Source organism: Colius striatus, chromosome 2, assembly GCF_028858725.1.
Source record: "Colius striatus isolate bColStr4 chromosome 2, bColStr4.1.hap1, whole genome shotgun sequence".
Lineage (NCBI taxonomy): Eukaryota > Metazoa > Chordata > Aves > Coliiformes > Coliidae > Colius > Colius striatus.
Window position 1 is genome coordinate 74896280 of NC_084760.1, and position 20077 is coordinate 74916356.

General features: G+C 41.5%; 1 protein-coding gene across 1 annotated transcript; it reads right to left on the minus strand.

Annotated features, from left to right (window-relative positions):
• Positions 1 to 1704: 1704 nt before the first annotated feature.
• LOC104550898 (CCAAT enhancer binding protein zeta) lies at positions 1705 to 20027 on the minus strand. The gene is made up of 16 exons (XM_061991120.1): positions 19865 to 20027; positions 18192 to 19702; positions 17068 to 17299; positions 16372 to 16546; positions 15903 to 15991; positions 15353 to 15406; positions 14592 to 14694; positions 13389 to 13457; positions 9861 to 9927; positions 8640 to 8740; positions 7111 to 7171; positions 4952 to 5154; positions 3848 to 3916; positions 3310 to 3371; positions 3142 to 3223; positions 1705 to 2380 (listed from the first exon to the last, which is right to left on the minus strand). The coding sequence occupies exons 1-16, from the start codon at positions 20012 to 20014 to the stop codon at positions 2244 to 2246; spliced, it is 3165 nt and encodes a 1054-aa protein (XP_061847104.1). The 5' UTR covers positions 20015 to 20027; the 3' UTR covers positions 1705 to 2243.
• Between the last annotated feature and the right edge of the window lie 50 nt (positions 20028 to 20077).

Here is a 20077-nt window from a genome sequence, read left to right on the forward strand (position 1 = left end):
GTTTAAGTATTGGCTGTCCCCCAGTGGTCGCAACTAAAAATGCTGGTTAGTCAGTCTCATTCCTAGTTGGCTCAGTATATCCCAGCCAACTAGGGCAACGTTAACATTCAAAACACATGGTGGGCTCTGAACCATCTGACATTGTGAAGCTAATAACCGATGTACTGATTTGAGTTGATTGGATACCTCCAACTCCAAAAATTCCTCCACCCTTATTCTCCAAGGGCCATGTCACAGGCCAAAGAGACTTTGCTACAATAGTAACATCTGCCCCAGTGTCCAAAATCATTTGTATTTTTAACTGCTGATGATCTGGACCGGTTAGTAAGACCAGATCTTCACGCTTTGATTTACGAATATCCATTGCAAATAGGATCCTAGGATCACCTGTGGATCCAAAACCTCCATTCCCTCTATGTTTCTCTCCTTTATTTGGCACCATAGATCTAAATGGTATAAGCTGAGCAATTTTAGACCCTTTTTTAATTGACACAGGTGGACATAGGGTCTGCGCGATTCAGATTCTGACTCCTTCAAAGTCCGCGTCAATTACCCCAGGCAGTACAAATATACCTTGTCGCAATCCTGCTTCAGGCCTCTCTCGTGTTCAGCCCTTGAACGGATGCCCTGGGTCCTGTTTAGGTCAAACGTTGACATTTTGCAGGTAGACGACAGACCCATCTAGCAGGAGGCAGCCAGCATCAGTCTGACAGTGGTATTTAGTTCCAGTCCCTCGGGCCTCTCACTTACACCTCAGTGCCTAGGTAACATAAGAACAAGCCAAGCGCCAGCTCAGTTGCTGCAAGATTTGCCCTGTGCAGCACTGCCCTTTCATGCTCATAGGGCTCTGCAGGGTGCAGTGCTACTGTGACAGAGCTGTGGCCTGCAGAAGGTAGCCAGTCCTGCCATCCATGGGGACAGGGACAGGCCCAAGGCAGCTCCATGCACAGGGGCCTGTTTCAGCAGCAGGGTGGTCTTACACCAAGCTCAAGATGAACTTCACCTACACCACATCAGTTTGCATTTCTTATTCCAGATTCAGATGCTGGCAGGCTTGTTATGCTTAAGCTATCTTCTATTGCATTTTTATTAAAAAATACATAACCCAAATGTAGAGAATAGAGGTATCGGCCTAGTGTAGTAACTTGGTGCTGAGCATTGATGGCTTCTCATTTCTTCCCCATGTCTGTTCTAGGAACTAGTTCTCACATGCCTTTGCTGAAGATTTTCTTAAGCTGTAGCTTGTGTAGTGCTGTAAAGTACAGTGAGCTCATCTAACAGCTCAGGGTGCTCAGAATGAGACTCTTACAGCTTTCCTTGTGCTAGTACTAGCACTGGTAAGGTCCTTTGAGGAGCTCCTGTAAATCACTAAAATGTCATAAAGCTACCATTGCATGATTTCCTACTGGGTTGCCAGAGCAGCCTACAGATGTATTCAGTGAACACCTAAAGCTGCGTAAGGAAACAAAACAGTTTTCCCAGTTTTCATTTGTATGTCCACCTATGCGCGGTAGTCAGCTCCCTGTGAATCTGGAGCTTGGTTGTCAAAATTGTGAGGAGGCCCAGAAAACACTGGGAGGACAGGGCCACACAAGTGACCAGAATAGTCTCCGATACAATTGCCAAGAAAGTAAATTCAGGTCACATTATTTAATGGTGTTTGTAATTGAGGAGCTCAGACAAATTTAGGTAAAACTAATCGAGTCAGAAAAATAGTTCATTTAATTATGTCTTAAAATATGTTGAGTAAAGTAACTGTGATTTCTGTTTCTTCTCAGACTTCAGCTATGCAATGCAGAAGAGGTTTCCATCAATCCTTGAAGGTAGGTTTGTAGTAGTTGGCTTCAGAAGAATGGGTGAATTTTGCATTTTATTATAAAACCGGTTTCATTATTGCTTAAAACTTAGCCCAGGAGACACCACAGAAGTGTTTATTGTTATGCACAGGTGTGGCTGGAGGGTCAGACCATTGGATAGAGTCCTCAGAACTGCAGGACTATGCATCCAACAAAATGAGCCACAAAATGGCTCGACTTCAGGCATGTCTAACTTAAAGCTGACGTGGATTTTCCTGTTTTTCAGCGTATTACAAATCCAATGAGTGGTCTGGCATTCATGGCATAAGGGAGAAGGACCAAATGACATGGTTAAGCAGCAAGAACTGAAGTAAGAAAGATGTGTGTTCAATAAAAAAAATATTTTAGAATCATTGTTGTAAAAATGTCCACACTAAAATGTCCAGCTCATCTTTTTGATTTCTTGCCTTTGTACTTGTTTTTCAGCCCTCTGTGCCTGAACTGTTTCTTCTTGATGATGCTTTTCACATCTCTGTTGTGAAGCCATTTGTCACGTTCTATTTCCCACTGGATCTGTTTGGCATCTGTAAGAGGAGAGGTGAGACCTGAGGAGCTGACAGATACCTCTGACCGTGATGTGGAACACAGATGAATCATGTAAAAGTTAAAACCTGGCTGTTGTATTTATAAACGTTAATAAAACGCAAGCTGATGATTTTTTTTTTGACACCAAAGAAAGTTTTGGTTTTTTTGCATTTCCCAAGGAGTTTAAGACCACTATTGCCATTGCTTTGTGTTTTACTAACGCTAGACAAGCTTGTGATAGGAGCACACAGTGTTCGAATGCTCATGTTAATATTTTTCAGGTGACACCAGGAAGCCTTGTAAAAAGCTCTACAAAGGAATCATTATTCAATCAGTATATACACACTGTAATCATTTCTGGGAAACTCCATTTGTTCCACTGACACTGCAAGGAAATACTCCAGTAGGTAAAGACAACCATGCCATACGCCTTCGCTTCACAAGAATCCAGGATGCTCTATCAGAAAAAAATTCAGATGAGCCCTTAACAAACAGCAAACTGCCTGTCCTCACAGTGTGAAAAGGCCACATGATCGCTTCTTTCTCTTTCCTGAAGGCTTGTTCCCAACGGGAGTCACAGTTAATACTAGCACCAGGCATCTCTTGTAACTAAGAAGGTTGTCTTATTGACATCGAGCTACTGTCACCTACTGTGTGACACTGTGTGTGTATTTCAGTTAAGGTACATCTTTTTAGGGAAACGATCTGAAGAGAAAGAACCAGCATTACAACTATCTGTGCTCTGTAGCATTGTACTTACTTGCATTATCTCGGTTGGCCATGGCGTTCAGGCTGATATTGTCAAACTTAGACCCAGCATTTTCATCCAGCAGGTAGCCAAACTTTAAAGAGACAAATTTTAGTACTTGATTACAAAGAAACAGGTAAAATGCTTGATCACTTTTTGCTAACCACTGATCAAACTCACCTCTTCTGCAGATGCCAGTATACAGGCATCCTTGAGTTTTCTCTTCTTTCCTTGTTTGGATCCTTCAAACAAAAAGTATCATTCATATGAGACACAATTTCAAGTTCAGAAAGACACTAAAACAAAGCAGGGTTTTATTACTTATTTAATAAGACCATCTAAAATAGCTGTGTTAGAAACCTTATTCTCTACCTCTCCTAAAAAATAAAGGGAAATAAAAAGTTCCAACCAAGAACTAAACACAAATCTCTGCATCAGGTATTTGTAGTAGAGGCACAAACTGCCAGTACTACTCCATCCCTCCTTCAAAAGTTCCTCCTTTCACTCCCAGTCCTTCAACAGCAGTTCATCACTCTGTCCTCCAAACAAACAGTGTGGCCCAATTCAACCTCCCTTCCATTTCCACAAACCTAGATACAAACCTAGATCTGAAAGTTTAGATAATCTACTGCACTAAAACCCTCTGATTCCCAAGTTTTTCAGACTCTCTATTTGCATTAAGCCTTTTCAGGTGAAAATCACAGCACTGTTTCCTTACCTGCAAGTGATCCCACAAAATTCATGTCTTTCTTGCCCTTTTTACTGACAAGCTTGTCACTGTTTACGTCTGACAGGAAAAAACAAAAAAGATACATCAATCCCTCATTGTCACACCACCTACATTTATTAAAGCGCAGCAGACACTCAAATTTCTTTTTAGGCATATTTGTCATCATCGTCCAAGTCTTGTCTTTAAAAAATGTCTAAAACACAGCACACAACCCAATCTGGGATTTCTCCAGCTGAGACAATTGAAAAATTGGTCAGTGGTGTGCCATTCTTTGTGCTTTCCCCACCCCCCCACCCAAAAAGGAATGAAACATGATACCGAGATACAGAAAAAAAATATATGAAGGCTAAAAGCAGGTGTAATGTAAAACTTGAATACCTGCTTGCTAAATGTGGTGAAATAATAATTCCATGAAAGATGAATGCATCAATAGCTGTATGAACAGTTTACCTCCTCTACCTTCAGTATTCTTCCTGTGACCTGATTTGTTGAAGTACTTTATTAATCTGTGCTTTTCCAGCCACATACTGTGTAAACTGTGCTTTTCAGTTGAGAAGGTAAAACCATGCAGGTGCACCAATCAATTACTGTTACAGCAGTAATAAAAATTTGGGTGCATAGGTGTATTAGAAGAGTAAGCTGTTACTTAAAAGACAGCAATTTCAATAAAAGTTACCTCACGCATAAGAATCATGCAAAAATATTATAACTAGGTCTAAAGAAATAAAAATATGATCAAGTACCAGATTGCCTTTTAAAAATTTTCTCTTTGAGATCTTTTAATATTTCTGCCTACTGTAGCCGATTATTTGTGTACAAAGCTGCTTTTCTTATTGCCAATGCTTTCGGAATGAAAGAAACGTGTCTGGTTTGCAAGTGTTTATACCCAGATGCTTAATTCCCGCTCTGTACCAGCAATGTTTCTCTTGAGACTTCATTGTCCAGAGAAGCACTTTTCTCACTTCTTTAATTAAAAGTCAAACCTCCCACCTAGGTAACCAAATGTGAATTGATATATGTTATTACATATTAGATAACCTATTTTTAAAGCTTTTTCTTCTTGCTTTTTTTTAACAATAAATGGTACTTTACCTAGGCTGTTGTCATCATCAGACATATCCATAAACACATCTCCCTCTTCATCTATATCCTCTTCAAAGTCTTCCTCCATGCTTCCTAAGGAGACTTCCTCATCATCCAGATCACTGAATTCATCATCAGAATCTTCCCAGTCAGCACCAGATTCCTCACTTCTTTGGCCTTTCTTCCCACCTTTGTTTTTCTTTTTTATATTACTAAAAAAAAGCCAAAAAACCCACGTAACAAGCTTAGTACTTCATCTGGCAAAATATTGTTTGTGTCCAGATCATCATCTACCAGCAAAAACTAATGTTAGAAATGTTCAGCGTCGCTGCAGACTGCTGTAAATGTAGGCTGAGACCCATGCACTCAAGTATGTTTTCAACTTCAGCATAGGGAACTGTATTACAGAATTCAATCATATGAAGAAGTTCTGCAGAGAATCCTATTCTGAAATTAACAGCAATGTCAGCTTCAGTATTTTATCTCCTATGCACCTTTGCTCCCTTTCAGAAAGTCTTTTGCACAACACACACAAACTGCTGGTATCACCAGCAACTCCAGTAAATGAAGAAATACAACTTCTTTTTTTCTTAAGGAAACATGATTTTTCATGTACTAGATGGTTCCTTGTTTTTTTTGTCTTTCTCTTTGCTATTTTTTTACTCACACCAGTCTGGATCACAAAATACCTTCAGGTTTCACTGGAAATTTAAACTTTAATTCTCCTTTCACCTCAAGAAAAAAAAGTTTCTGTGCCGATTTGAAAACTGTATTGCAGATACTTAAGTAAAACAGGCTATTTAATCATTTACAGTTGGAATCCATAATCATAGAATCATAGAATGGTAGGGGTTGGAAGGGACCTTTAGAGATCATCTAGTCCAACCCCCCTGCGGAAGCTGGTTCACCTAGATCAGGTCACATAGGAACATGTCCAGGTGCGTCCTGAAGACCTCCAAGGAAGGAGACTCCACAACCCTTCTGGGCAGCCTGTGCCACTGCTCCGTCACCCTCACAGTGAAATAGTTTTTTCTTATGTTTAAGTGGAACTTTTTGTGTTCCAGCTTCATCCCATTACCCCTTGCCCTATAGAAAAAAGGGATATTCAAATCTCCTGACACCCGTCATTTAGATATTTGTAAACGTTAATAAAATCTCCCCTCAGTCTCCTCTTCTCTAGACTAAACAGCCACAGTTCCCGCAGCCTTTCCTCGTATGAAAGATGTTCCAGTCCCCTGATGATCTTGGTGGCCCTGCACTGGACTCTCTCCAGAAGTTCTCTGTCCCTCTTGAGCTGAGGAGCCCAGAACTGGACACAGGACTCCAGATGAGGCCTCGTCAGGGCAGAGTAGAGGGGGAGCAGAACCTCCCTTGACCTGCTGGCCACACTCTTCTTGATGCATCCCAGGATGCCATTGGCCTTCTTGGCCACGGGGGCCACATTGCTGGCTCATGTTTAGCTTATTATCAATCAGGACTCCCAGGTCTCTCTCTGCAGAGCTGCTCTTCAGCAGTTCGACCCCCAGCCTGTACTGGTGCGTGGGGTTGTTCCTTCCCAGGTGCAGGACTCTGCACTTGTCCTTGTTGAACCTCATGAGGTTCCTCTCTGCCCAACTGTCAAGCCGGTCGAGATCCTGCTGAATGGCAGCACAGCCTTCTGGGGAATCAGCCAGTCCTCCCAGTTTGGTGTCATCAGCAAACCTGCTGAGGGTACACTCTTTAAAGGTCTTTTCCAACCTGACTTCCTGAGGACTGAACTCTTCAGTTTTCATAGTTCATTTACTGCAGTTGGCCCAGTTACAACCGGTCCTTACAGCAGTAACACCATTATGCCTCATTCCACTTACTTATGTACTGGATAACTCTCAAGTAAGAAATCCAAGACAGTGACAAACAAGTAAGGTTTCACCTTGTTTACTGGGTCACTACACTGTATAAATAAAATACTACAGGCCTCACATGTCAAGCCAGCAGACTGTAAGCACCACACGATCATGATGCTCCATTATGGGACACGCAGCAAAGCAGCATTACCCAACGTTCAGCTGCTATTGCCTTTTTGGCAATGTGATATTTTAAGTCTTTGAAAACTTCTATCCAATTTTGCAGAGTAAAACTCTCTATAGGTATTAAAACAAGAGATATAAGAACTAATTTTGAAGTCCTACCTAGCGAAATCCAGGTCATCCTGGCCAGCATCAATGGCATTTTCAGCAGCTTCGAATGTATCTAGAGGGGAGAAATGTTTATTACTAGAAAATAAAGTCACACAAAGAAATATTAAGTCATTGTAAAATATATTATTGTTAAGTATCATCTTCCTGAACAGTTTATATGACCTGCATCAGTAACAAAGGGCTCTGATCCCAAAGGGTTCATAATCCCATAGAAAAATGCTCCATAGAACAGTTACCTAAAGCTAACTGGACTTTCTTCTGGGAAAAAAAAAATATTTCTTTGAAAAATAATGAACATTTTCTTTTATTCAGGATGTAATTTCTGGCCAGGAGGAGATGATGTGGGAAGCATACAGACACATAATTGCCCAGTGGTTCAAACTCAGTCAGCAGGTGAGGTGTCACAGGTCTCAACCACCTGCTCCAACTCAGAGAGAACAAAGACTCAACAAAGATACCCCAAGCAAACGTCCTGCCAGCTAGTTTGTATGTGAAGTTTCAGATTTCAGTATTCACTAGAAGTTTTGACAGAAATGCAAGCAGATTGGAGGCTGAAAGGTCCTATCCTAAGATTCATTAAGGAACAAAATGCTACATGAATTAGTAGGAAAATCAAAATCTGAAAAATTACAGCTGTTCTGTTTCAAAGAATAAACACTAACATTAGAGGGTCCTTAATTTAAGTCTCTGAATTTATGAAGCAAATTCTCGGAGACAGTCAGCTGATTAAGAGATGCTACCAATAAAACAACACACACAATCAGTAACGGAATCTTGTCATAACTAAGGCCATATGAATTGCCTCTCTAAGGAAGAATCCTGCTCTAGGAGATTTGAATACGCACTGTACAAAAAAACAGCTGTGGAGAGCTAACTGGATTTTTTTTTTTTTCCAAATACATATATTACTGTGTAAGTAAAGCATGAAATCATAAAACAACAGACACTTTATGGCACACTAACAAATTGAGATTCTGGAATAAGTCATAGGCTAATTCTAAAGCAAAGTACATGCTACAGGAGGAGCTAAGACTACCACAGAAGCTTGCCCAGGATCTAACTGAGCAAATAATCTCATGAAAGACTTCAAGAACAATGAGAGAAGACTGTAAAGAAGACTGAAAAAGGCCAAGCAGTAAAGAAAGAAGAGGAGCAAATGTTACATGCTGTTGGAAAAAGTTCCTTAACTTTCAGACTACATCGGGAAAAGTCACCAACTGCCACTCATGGGCCAATGTTCAAAATCAGGCACTTGCCAACATCTTAAACAAGCCAAATGCCACTGGAGTAGTGAGAGCAAGACCTCTTTTACAAGATGGCCATACAGTTGGCTTATGTGAGGTAGTATGCCCTGATGGCTGCAGTACCATAAAATGAGAACTGGAAAGCTTTTTTTTTTTTTAAGTTCTATATTCCTGTATCTGGTTCTTTTATTCAATATACACTATAAAGAATAAATTAGTAATTTGCAACAGCAGGAAATATTGGGATAATTACTTCACAGAAAAACATCACCTTACCCAATGCTCTTTCAAATTCATCATCATCTACGTCTTCCACACTTTCTTCATCATCCTGACGCTTTTGTTTCTCTTTCCTCTTATCAAACTTCGAATAAAATCTGAAATAACATATTGCTCTCAAACACAAAACTACACGTGATGATCCTTATGACAGAAGTTATTTTGAACATAGTGAATTTATAAGAGGGCACAAGAAAGTAATGAAAATCTGCCTTATACTGATAAGGGAGAAAGGATCCATTTCAACTTGAATCTAATCGGGGGAAAAATAGATACATAAAGGAGATTCACCAATTCTGTTAAGTTTTCCCCTGTAGCACTCTTCTTTTGTGTACTTAGTTTTACCTTCTGTCAGTCATTTTATACCACTTTGCCTCCTTCACTTCATGTTAAAAGGACCACCAAATACTGAAGGCAATTCCAGGCATGTGCAAGAGCACGTTTTTAAGCTGCTTTTCTTTAATCTCAAAATTAATACCACTATTTCATTTATCTATATTATATTCATTAATACTTTAATAATGATTAATTAAAATTAGTAAGTTCCATTAACTTGATACTTCAAAACATTTTAAAAAATCCTACAGCTATGAATATATTACATACAAAAAACCCCCACAAACCACAAAGTGAATTAAGCAAAATAAAGTTAACTCAAACACTCATTTCCTAAGGAGACGCTCACAGGTAGCCAGTACTTTGATCTAGTAAGAACAAATATTTGCCAAATGTCACTTCAATTTTAGTGTTACAGCTGCATTTTTATATCATAAACTGAAAAGAAAGCCACTCAGAAAGAACTATGAATAATAAAAAACAAACATTAAATTAGCTCCACTGACAACTTCTGTGTGACTCCATTCTAGTAAGTTTTGATGCTAGTAACATAAACAAGGTATTATTTGGGGTTTTTAAAATACATCTGTAATGCATAGGACCTACAAGACATTTATCATTACCCATTGTTTCAGGCCTCTTTATTACTTAATTGTGGACTACAAGCACTTGATTAACCATGTTCATAAGGGACGTTCTTTTCTAAGCACTTTTGGTGAACGTTGAAATGATGTTCTAATGAAAGTACTATCACCACAAGTCATTCAAATTAACCAAATTTTGTTAACACTTGAAATACTTGTGAATATGTGTGAAATGTAATGGGCCCTGATGGTAGTGCATTAAAAAAACAACACTTAATGTTCACAAGTGTTTCATTACCTGTGAAAAAACACTTCATCCACTGGGATTTTGCTTTCATCTTTGGCACGAAATTCCTTACTGTTGACTGCAAAAACAAGAAAAGAACTGGTTTTACCTCAAGTTGAAATGACTGTTATTTTTTTAAAAGATTAAACAGCATACACAGGCAGACAATCAGTGTGTCATCCAGTAAATAATGTGGAGCTCATCTCAAAACCTCTTCAACCCAACAGTTCTCTGATACTAATCATACTGATACTTAAATATGAGTGGATCTTACAGGAAAATACAGGAGGTACAGCCCTATCCAGGTTCTAATCAATATATCATCAAGGGAGCTTTTGCAATCACCTGCAATAGGAATGCATTAAAAAAAAAAAAAAAAGGTTAAGATAACATGATTATCAAGAGTAGGAAGGGACCTCTAAGAGATCATCTAGTCCAAGCCCCAACAAGTTAGGTAAATTTGTTATGTGCTGAAACACTGGAAGTGCTTCTGCCCAGCACTCCTGCCAGAAGGAATGCTCTCAGCCGCTGCAAGCCAGGCCCACACACCAACTGAGCACATTAAAGAATGGGTCAAGCCTCACCCTGACTCCACTTCTGAGGAACTGAGACAAAACATGACATTGCAACAGCAGACTGACTTGAGTATTGATCAGGTTCTCCCCAGGAGAAGCTTTTTACCCTCATACATTTCCCTTCTCTCCTCCAACTCTGAAGTAAACCAATAGGGCTTTTATTATCTAGTGGGCACAAATTACAATATTTTATAAGTGACAAGGGTCCAAGTTTCTGAAACCAGGTCAGCATACTCACAGAAGAACTCTTCAAATGAATGGTAGAAGGTACCAGAGGATTTGCAATCTCAGTTTTCTAAGCCTCGGCAGAGCAATGACGTACACCACATGCAGAATTTCGTATCCATATGAATATATAATATTTTTCTAACAGACATTTCATTTGTAGGACACTCAGATTCCTCAAATCCAAATACTTGGTCTGCTCCTCCAATTTAGAATAAACTAAGGAATGCATTTGAGGTAACAATTCTTACCTTAAGCGATAATAGCTATAGACCATGTATCAGTAAAAGTACATCAGCTAATCCATGTAACTAAAACCTCTGTGCAACACAACAGACCCAAAGTTGGAGCAAAACACATCCCTGGGCAGGTTACAGAGATTGCACCATAGAAGATAGTACCTTTTCTGTACTCCAGCAACAGGTCTTACTGACAGTTTACTCTGTTTTTTAATTGTTTTTCTTACCACCAAATACTGTTCTTAGTCTTTGGAAACTGCGTGACTAGACACAAGACAGTCTCTTTCTGGAAGCAGGAAGACTCTTTGCAAAATACCAGTGCCAAAGATACCTTACACTAATCCTTAACAGTAGCTGCAACTGTGGCAATGTATGATGTAATCTACATAATTTAAATCATTATATAAATCAATTTTATGAGATTTAAAGTCATTTTTCAATCATAATAAACAGAACACAAGTGATTGTATGATAACTTGGAAACAAAAGCATTAACTGCACAGTAGCACTATACAGCATAGAATCACAGAAATGGTTGGTTGGAAAAGATCTTTAAGATCATAGAGTCCAACCACTAACCTACGTTTTAAATATTTTTAATATAATTTTAGATACTTCTAAAAATTTTAAAACACATTATTCATAAAACTAGGATACGAGACACAAGAATGGCATGTTTGTGAGTAGAAAATTTCGTTAGTATTTTACAAATCCATGTCCCCTGAGGTTAGTACCCTAACAGATTTCTCTTCTAACTACAAATATCATTAGATGGAATAAATTCTAGGGCTTTTATTATCTTTTTCCCCCTAAGGGATCACCATTATCAGCTACAACCGAATTTGTAAAAACGTTCTAAACTTTTTAGGCAAGACTGCAAATTTACTCTTTACCTAGGGGGTGTGTTTTCTTTTGGGGGAAAGCAGAAAAAAGATAGTTAAGTATAAGAGAAGGTATGGGAAGCATATGTGGGTCACAGCAAAAAGAGCACAGAAAACAAGGTGTGCAGTTTTCAGTATCACTGTCCTTCACTGTGTTCTGGTTTAGCAAGGAGCAGCTTTTGGCTTAGTAACAGGGGGAGCGGGTTGCAGTGAAGACCCGGTAAAGAGTTTGCGGACCCTCCCCCGGCTCCTGGGTTCACACCCACCTCCGGCCCGCCTGGGCCAATCTGGCGCCTCTGCGATCACTATTTAGGGGACGGGAATTTGGAATGCGGGTCAGGAGGTGTAAGAGGGATACAAGATGGAGGCGACCACGCGGACCCTTCAGCCAGAGGAGGAAGGAAGGAGGAGCAGTAGACCGGAGACTCTTCTGCAAGCCGTGGCGAGAATGCAAGCTGTGCCCCTGAAACCTGTGGAGATCCGTGGCAGGACTGAGAGCCACCAGCAGCTCCATGTGAGTGAGCCCGGACGGGCGAGGGACTGTGTGGGGAGACAGCCATGGCCCAGGCCGTGTCGGAGAGCCTGCACGCCGCAGAGCAGCCCCACACGAGAGGCAGAGAGGAGCTGCAGCCTTTGGAATGGGTGCACGTCGGAGCAGCCCGTGCAGGGCTGCCATGCGTGTGAGTTACCCCACGGACTCGCAGGGAGGACTGGTGTGGAGTTCACCCGTCCTGAGGAGGGACAGACAGCAGAAGCTATTGGGAGCAGACTGACTGAGACCTCCACTGCCTGCCCCCCCCAACCGTTCAGGGGGGCGCAAGGTAAAAACCCCGGGATCAGGGCTCTGAGCCCGGGAAGAGGGGAGGTGTGGCGGGAAGGTGTTCTTAAAAAGGCTGGTTGGACTCTTCATTGACGTATTCCTCTGTGTTGTTTCGTTTTGGTTATGTTTTGGGTTTTTGTGGGTATGTTTTAGTTGATGTTGCATTAAATTATTTTCTGTTTTTTCTTCCCCAAACCGAGTAGCCTGGTCTGTTTTGTCCTGAACCTTAAGCGGCAATTAACCTGCCCTTGAGCAATTCTCAGCCTCTTCAGTACTTGAGGCTAATCGTGGCCTTTGTTCCCTGATGGGCCTAAACCACGACACACTGTTATATGTTTAATGGGATGGCTAAACAGAAGGTATTATCATCATTATGCACTGCCTAAGAAAAGGAAATTGCTACAATAGAAAGTAATTGACAATTTGGAGGAAAAAGTAGAGACAGGAAAGGTGTTGAACAAAACTTGGTGTGTAGCAGAGTGCTACAGTAGAAGACAAAGTGTTTTTGGAGGCTAACAGCTCAGGAGGCTAACAGCTGAGCTAACTGACTTTCTCTGTGTGAGTTGTTCTTAAAATGATTCAATGGATCCAAGGTCTCAGCTGTGGAGATTCCATGTACCCTTACAAGAAAATCAGACCTGACCCTGAATGGCAGGCACCACCACTTCAATCCTGATGGACAAGACTTCCTTTTACTGCTAACAGAAAGAGCATCAACAGTGCAAAATGGCACATGTCAGCAACAACCAGCCAAGAACATTTTAGCCATCATAACCGTCACTGAAAAGGGGCTGGCTTACCTGCAAGATTCTGCGTATCTTTCATACACTGCTTCTTCTTCGGCTGCATTACCACACTGCTGGTGTTTTCTGTAACAGAGCACAATCAGAAACAAATTACTTTATTACTATTGATACAACACTGTAAGGATTGGCTGACATGCCAGAAAGTTTTGCTGCCATCCATAAGCACCTCAAGAAGCTGGAGAAATGAACTGCCAGTAGCTTCATGCAGTTCAACAAGGGCAAGTGGAAAAACCTACACCTGGGGAGGGACAACCCACTGTACCAATATATGGTGGAGACTGCCCAACTGGAGAGTAGCTTGGCAGGAAAGGCCCTGGGCGTGCTGGTGGACACCAAGAAGAAGGTGAGCAGCAATGTGCTCTTGAGGTAAAGAAGAGTGATGGTAATCATGGGCTGCATGAGGAGGAGCTTTGCCAGCAAGTGGTGGGAGGTGATCCTTCCTCTGCCCAGCACTGGTGAGGCCACACTGGTGTTCTGGGTCCAGATCTGGGCTCCCCAGTACAAGGCAGACATGGACTTATAAGACAGTCCAGTGAAAGGCCACTGAGATGATGAGGGACTGGTGCATCTCTCTTGTGAGAAAAATCTGAGAGCTGGGAGTCTTCAGTCTGGAGAAGAGAGGGCGGGGGGAATCTCATCAATGTATATGAATATCTGAAAGGAGGGTGTAAAGAAGACAGGGCCAGGCACTTTTCAGTGGTGCACATGACAGGATCAGAGGCAATGGGCACAAACCAAAACACAGGAGGTTCCCCACGAGCGTCAGGAAACACTCTTTCACTGTGAGGGTGACTGTGTGCTGGCACAGGCTGCCCAGAAAGTGGAGTCTCTATTCTTGTACATGTTAAATGCCATCTGGGCAGCCTGCTCTAGGTGGCTCTGCTTAAGCAGGTGACCTCCACAGGTCCCTTCCAACCTCAACCACTTGACAGTCTTTACATTCCCCTATCACTTTTCTTATTCCCACTAGGTTAGCAGTTTCTGCACTGTGGACATGAGAGGCACCAGTATGTGACTGTCATGTGGCTCTGAGTTGCAGATACCTCTTTTGCAGTCCTGAAGACCCACTCCTCTGTTGCACCACATGCACCCCAAATACTTCACAAGCACAAAAGGTTACTTGGCAATCTGAGAGAAAGGATGTGGTCACCATCAGTAATCAAGATCATCTGTTAATACATATAGAGAAGTTCATACCTTTGCCTTTATGGAGTTTGGGATTTCTGTACACAAAGCGATCCAAGAATCTCATTAAAGTGAAATCCTGCAAAGGGTCACCAGAGTACTGAATGGGATTTCCCTGAGAGAAGATAAAAAAATAAAAATCTTGAAGGCCTTTATTTTAGAAAGATGGCAACTAAACACAGAGGACTCCAATAGTCCAAGGACGACAGTAAACTACACTTTAAAAAGGAGATACTTCATCACATAAGCCTGACCAGTTAATACACTCCTGTACAGTTTATTATTTTTGGAGTTTCAGTATTTTCTTAATTAAAAGACACTTCCTTCAGTTTGTTTCAGCAATGAACTGTCTTGCAGTATACTGTGCTAACCACAGTTAACACCAGCACTATTTAAATAACATACATTCAAATCAAAAGTAAATATTTTAAATGTAGACTTGTGTAATTTTGACATGATATCCAATAGTATTAGAAAAGACCTTGTTTCAACAGCTAGGGTCCCCACATAAAAACCCTTCATTAAACAAAACACCAAAACTCTAAAAAAGCTCCAAGAACCATATAATACCCACATTCCTACCACTACTTCTATGAGTAGTCTCTTTTACAGAAAACATTTTAATTCCATGAAAAGCTTTGCATTTGAGTGTATGCTACAGTGCTGTAGAGCTGGTAGTGACCTGCAGAGTGCAGAGAGGCTTTATGATGTATTTTTTCAAATGGCAAAATACTGCAAACACACAAAAGTTAGAGACTAGGAAAAGCACTTACTTCTAGAATTGTTTTTGCAAATAGGGCCACAGATGGATGAAAATGTTCAGAAAGCTGAAAAATACGAACCACTTATTTATTTCTACTCTAAAAACCAATCAATTATTACTCATGTTGACATACCAGACTCCTGACAACACCATGTCATAAGACCACTCTGTAACTCACTAAATGACACACAGCCCCCATATAGTGCAAGGCTGATGTGCTCTGCCCTCGAACAACTGAACAAACTGAGTTCTAATCTTCTATGTTCACTAAATACATTCTCACAGTTTGATTAAATTAACACTAAAAAGCTTTAGTGATACACAGCAAAGATCCAAATTCAAAAAAGATTATTCCTCTCCAACTTCCACTAAAAAATTCCTTTTCCCTACTCTGGAATATCAGCATTGTATGTAACATACACAAGCTTAAAGCTGAACAATGTGTCATTTAAACTTTCTCCTATGCTACCCAGGTAGCTATTCCAAGAATATTCCAGTTAACTTCCTTCTCTCAATACAAGGGATACGCTAAGAAACACAGCAACACAAGAATGCCCTACCTTCTTCAGTTCCCAAAGGCTTGTTCTTTCAGCACCACAGTATAAAGGACTTCGGTGCATGGGATCATAGGAAGCTCCACTCTTCCTGCCTGAGGGGCACAGGAGAGAGTGAAGCAGATTCAAAGCTAGAGAAATTGTTTTACCAAGCTTCCCAAGTGAATAAGTAGTCACACATCCCAGCCTTGGCTAGACTGCACTGAAGGTGTTTGAACAGGGAAGCAAAAAAACCAAGCCTGTTTATTGCTGAGGCACAGATGCAATAAACTGCTTGAAGTGAAATATGCCAGCAGATTCATACAGCCTCTTCATCACTGCTGAGCGAAATTATTCTGACTCACTGCTTTGAATCAAACTTCAATTCCATAAACTAAAATAATGTTGGAATCATTTAATTTTACAAGTCTTGATGAACACATCACTGTTATGGAACATTAGGAGTTGAAAGAATTGCATTTTTGTGTTAATTTACCTCCCATATTCAGATGATGCACCCAAGAGGCTGTTGAATCAGAATCATTTGTTTTAGCAGAACATTCTGTTGCAGTCCTCTCTTCGCCTTTGTCTTCTTTGTCTGCATCCACAAATTTTTCCTCATCCTCTTCTGCCTCTTCTTGATCCTTAAAGCACTCTTCATCATCCGACTCCTAAACAGAAAATGTTAGCCAACAGCTTTTCCTTTCCAGTTTTATTCTGAACTATTAGAAAAATGCACATACAGTTTTTAACAAGCTGCTTATAAAAATATAAACAAATTATGGGCAATGTTTTAAGCAATATAGATTTCTGGCCTTGATACAGGACTTAAAACTGAACTTCATAGCTTACATCACACAAGAAAAAAATATCCAGTCCTGTTTGGCTGTTCTTCAGAGAATGCAGTGACAAAATAATCCAACAGGGCATGTTCTAACAAGGCTTTTGGTTGAAAAATGTTCACCTGCTCACTCATACAGCACTTAGCAAATAATCCTCTTTCTACAAATGAAGTCTATAATACCCATTACAATGCTTAAAACACCTTCATCCACGCAGACTTCTAATGTACTTATAATTGTTCAGGTGCTTTCTCTCATAACACATTAGCAAATACTCGAGTTACTAATAATCAGATTGGGGAAAGGTGCTTAAGGAAAAAAAACAATGAGATAAAGAAATAATTTTATACCACATGATCCTGTAACTGGACCCTTAACTCTGGTTTTACTTTCAGGAGCTCAGACAGAAGGTAGAGGGTTCCACAAATGAAGGGTGGCATTTGTCCACAAGTGACTTGAAGTAACCTCTTCACAAAAGCCTTCACGCGCCGTAACACTACATCTGCCTTCAGAGATTTATAGACAAGGTTAAGAAACAGGGATGGCTTTGAGCAGGTTGCTAAAGCAGGATCTAGAAGCTTCCTGTAGAACACACAGGAGAAAACATTGCTGATTGTTATAACACACATAGGAGAATAATGGCTTTTAACAATAATAATCTACATTTTTCACAGTGCCATCTAGAAGACCGTCAGCAGCCTCTGTCCTGATACTCAAAACAATTAGCATCAACCCTGAACTGTCAACAGCTGTGTCGTACTTGTAGATATATATACGACACACCAAAGTAACAAGAAGGTCCCTAAACACATTGCATGTTCTAAGGGAACTTAAGCTCCCTTTTAAAAATTTCAGCAACTAAACAGAAGTCTGTAAGGATCTTACAAAGGGTCTAAGCAATAAGCTGGGACAAAAAACCCACCCAAACAGGTACTTTTACAACATAAAGTACAAATTAAATCATATAAACAGTTTGTAACATAGTATTTCCCTACCCCAATATGCAAAAAAAGGAAAATAGAATTTTAGGCTATTATGTGACTAAGCCACAGCACCTTTAAAAGTTATTTCAAAACAAGTAGTTACCCATTAGTTTCAAATAGTATCTGGAATTAAAACATGGCACTTTCAGAAAACGGTCCAAAGGATGAAAAGCACATTCAAAACCCATGTGGATGGGTTCCTGTGTGACCTACTCTAGGTCGCCCTGCTCTGGCAAGGGGGTTAGACTAGATGATCTTTTGAGGTCCCTTCTAACCCTTAAGATTCTATGACCTATCACCCCCATTTGTTTTACCTCCATGTTACATCAAAGAAATGACAAGCCTTTTCTTCTGCCTCACACAAAACATCAGACAGTTTTAGCCAATAAGATGCACAACTCAAGTTCTTAAAGGCAAAGTGTTTCTACAACTTTAACACTGACTGCCTCATAAAATGACACATGGATCAACAATGCAAACCTGCCACTTACTTGTAGAGTGCTGTGTAGTACCTATCCAACACAGTCTGCTGAGAGTCCATCACTTGGAACAGTAACATCAGGGCCTGGATACTGGTACCAAAATTCACAAAATGCAGAACTTTAAACAGCGTGTTCATTTCCTCTTTCACTTTCTCATCACCAGTCTGGGCATAAGGGTAAGCCCTGTTTACCCCGCAGAGAAGAGCACTGAGCATTTTGGACTCAACGTCTTTTCTCTTAATGCAGTTCCGAAAAAAGCAGAAGTACAATGTTATCAGCTTGCTGGCCAAGGCACTTTCTTCGTGACTGAGGACTATCTGATTTAGAAAGCAAATGGCATAATATTGAGTTTTCACATTAATGTTTGGCCGGTACAAAAGCATCTCCACCTCACTGCACACTACTCCCTTCATATTGGGATGCCTGTGAAGCAACATCTCTAAAAGATAAGAGGCTTTGGTGGCAATCTTGTTCTGAGGGTCTCCCAGTTTATTTACCAGCTGAACAAGTAAAACTTTTTCCTGTTCAGGCTTGTTACAGAGAAGCTCATGGGCAACCACCAGTGCTCGGGATTTTGCTGCCGTCAGAGGATCATGACTCAGTGTTTCTAACACCTGCACAAACTCTGCCACCTGCAGTTTCAGGTGATGCTCAAAGTACCACAGTATCAACCGTCTGTCTCTCGAATCCCTGTTGCCACTCGACATCTTCTCTATGTTGTTAAATGGCCGCTGTGAGAAAGACCATAATTTTCGATTGTCTGGTAAGAGATCTGAAAGGAGAAGCTCTTTGAGAGTATCCAAAGCCATGAAGCTCTGCTGCCTGCTGCCTTTCTTCTTTACGAGGTTTACCAAGTTCTCAACAAACTGGAGACTGTGGACAGCACTGTCCTGAATGAGAAGGGTCATGGCTGCCATCCTGTCTGCCAAGGTGCCCGTTGACACAACGGTTTTCATCCAGGCCGAAGAAGCCCCCTTCTGATAATCAGTCTTATTCTTATACAGCTCCACCTCATGTTGGTACAGCTTTTGGGCCAAGGTCTTATACTTGGAGAGAAGGGTCTGGTTTTGTGGCTCTGGAGAGTATTCATTCGTGTATTCTAGATCATACCATTTGGCCCCTGGTTTGATCAGTATCACTTGCCTTACATGAAATTCAAAGTCTTCCTCCAGGCTCTCCTTCTTTGCTGAAAGGCGCTGGTCCTGATCACCACCAGCTTGCTGCTTCTTGCTCTCTTTCATGCCATTTGCTTTTCCCTTGACTTTTTTCTCTTCCAATGAAGAAGAATTAGTTTCTTTCTTCCTCTTCTCTTTCTTTGAGGGCTTCTTTTTCTCCTCACTGCCACCATCCTCACCCTTCTCCTCCTCCATCACCTGGCAACTTTCTGCGTACTTGTCAAGCCCCAGGGAGCTGACGAACGCTTCAAGCTCCCCTTCCTTCAGGTCGTCGATCGTGTCCTTCTTGCCGCCGTCCACCATCTCCTCCATCTCGTCCACGGCGCACAGCATCACGTAATCTTGCTGCGGGCGGCAGTGCACGGCCGTTACCGGGGCCCTAGCTCGAGGCCTCACGCCCCCTCCCCGCAACGCCTCGCGCCCCGCAAGGGCCCGGCCCCCGGCGAAGGGCTATGGGAGGAGCCGCCACGTGCTCCTGCTCTCTCCTGCCTCTCGCCTTCCCCTTACCTTGGTACCGCCGAGACGCAGGACCTCGTCCAGCGTAAACTCGTCGGCATCTCCTCCTCCTCCTCTTTCTTCATCCTCCTCCTCCTCCTCACCGCTGCCTCCGCGCGCCTTCTTTGGGTCCCTTACGCCAAAGTCCCAGACCACCGCCATCGCTGCCGGCCGGAAGCTGTCACCGCGCATGCGTGGAGCGCACTTGCGGCAGGTCGGCGGGCG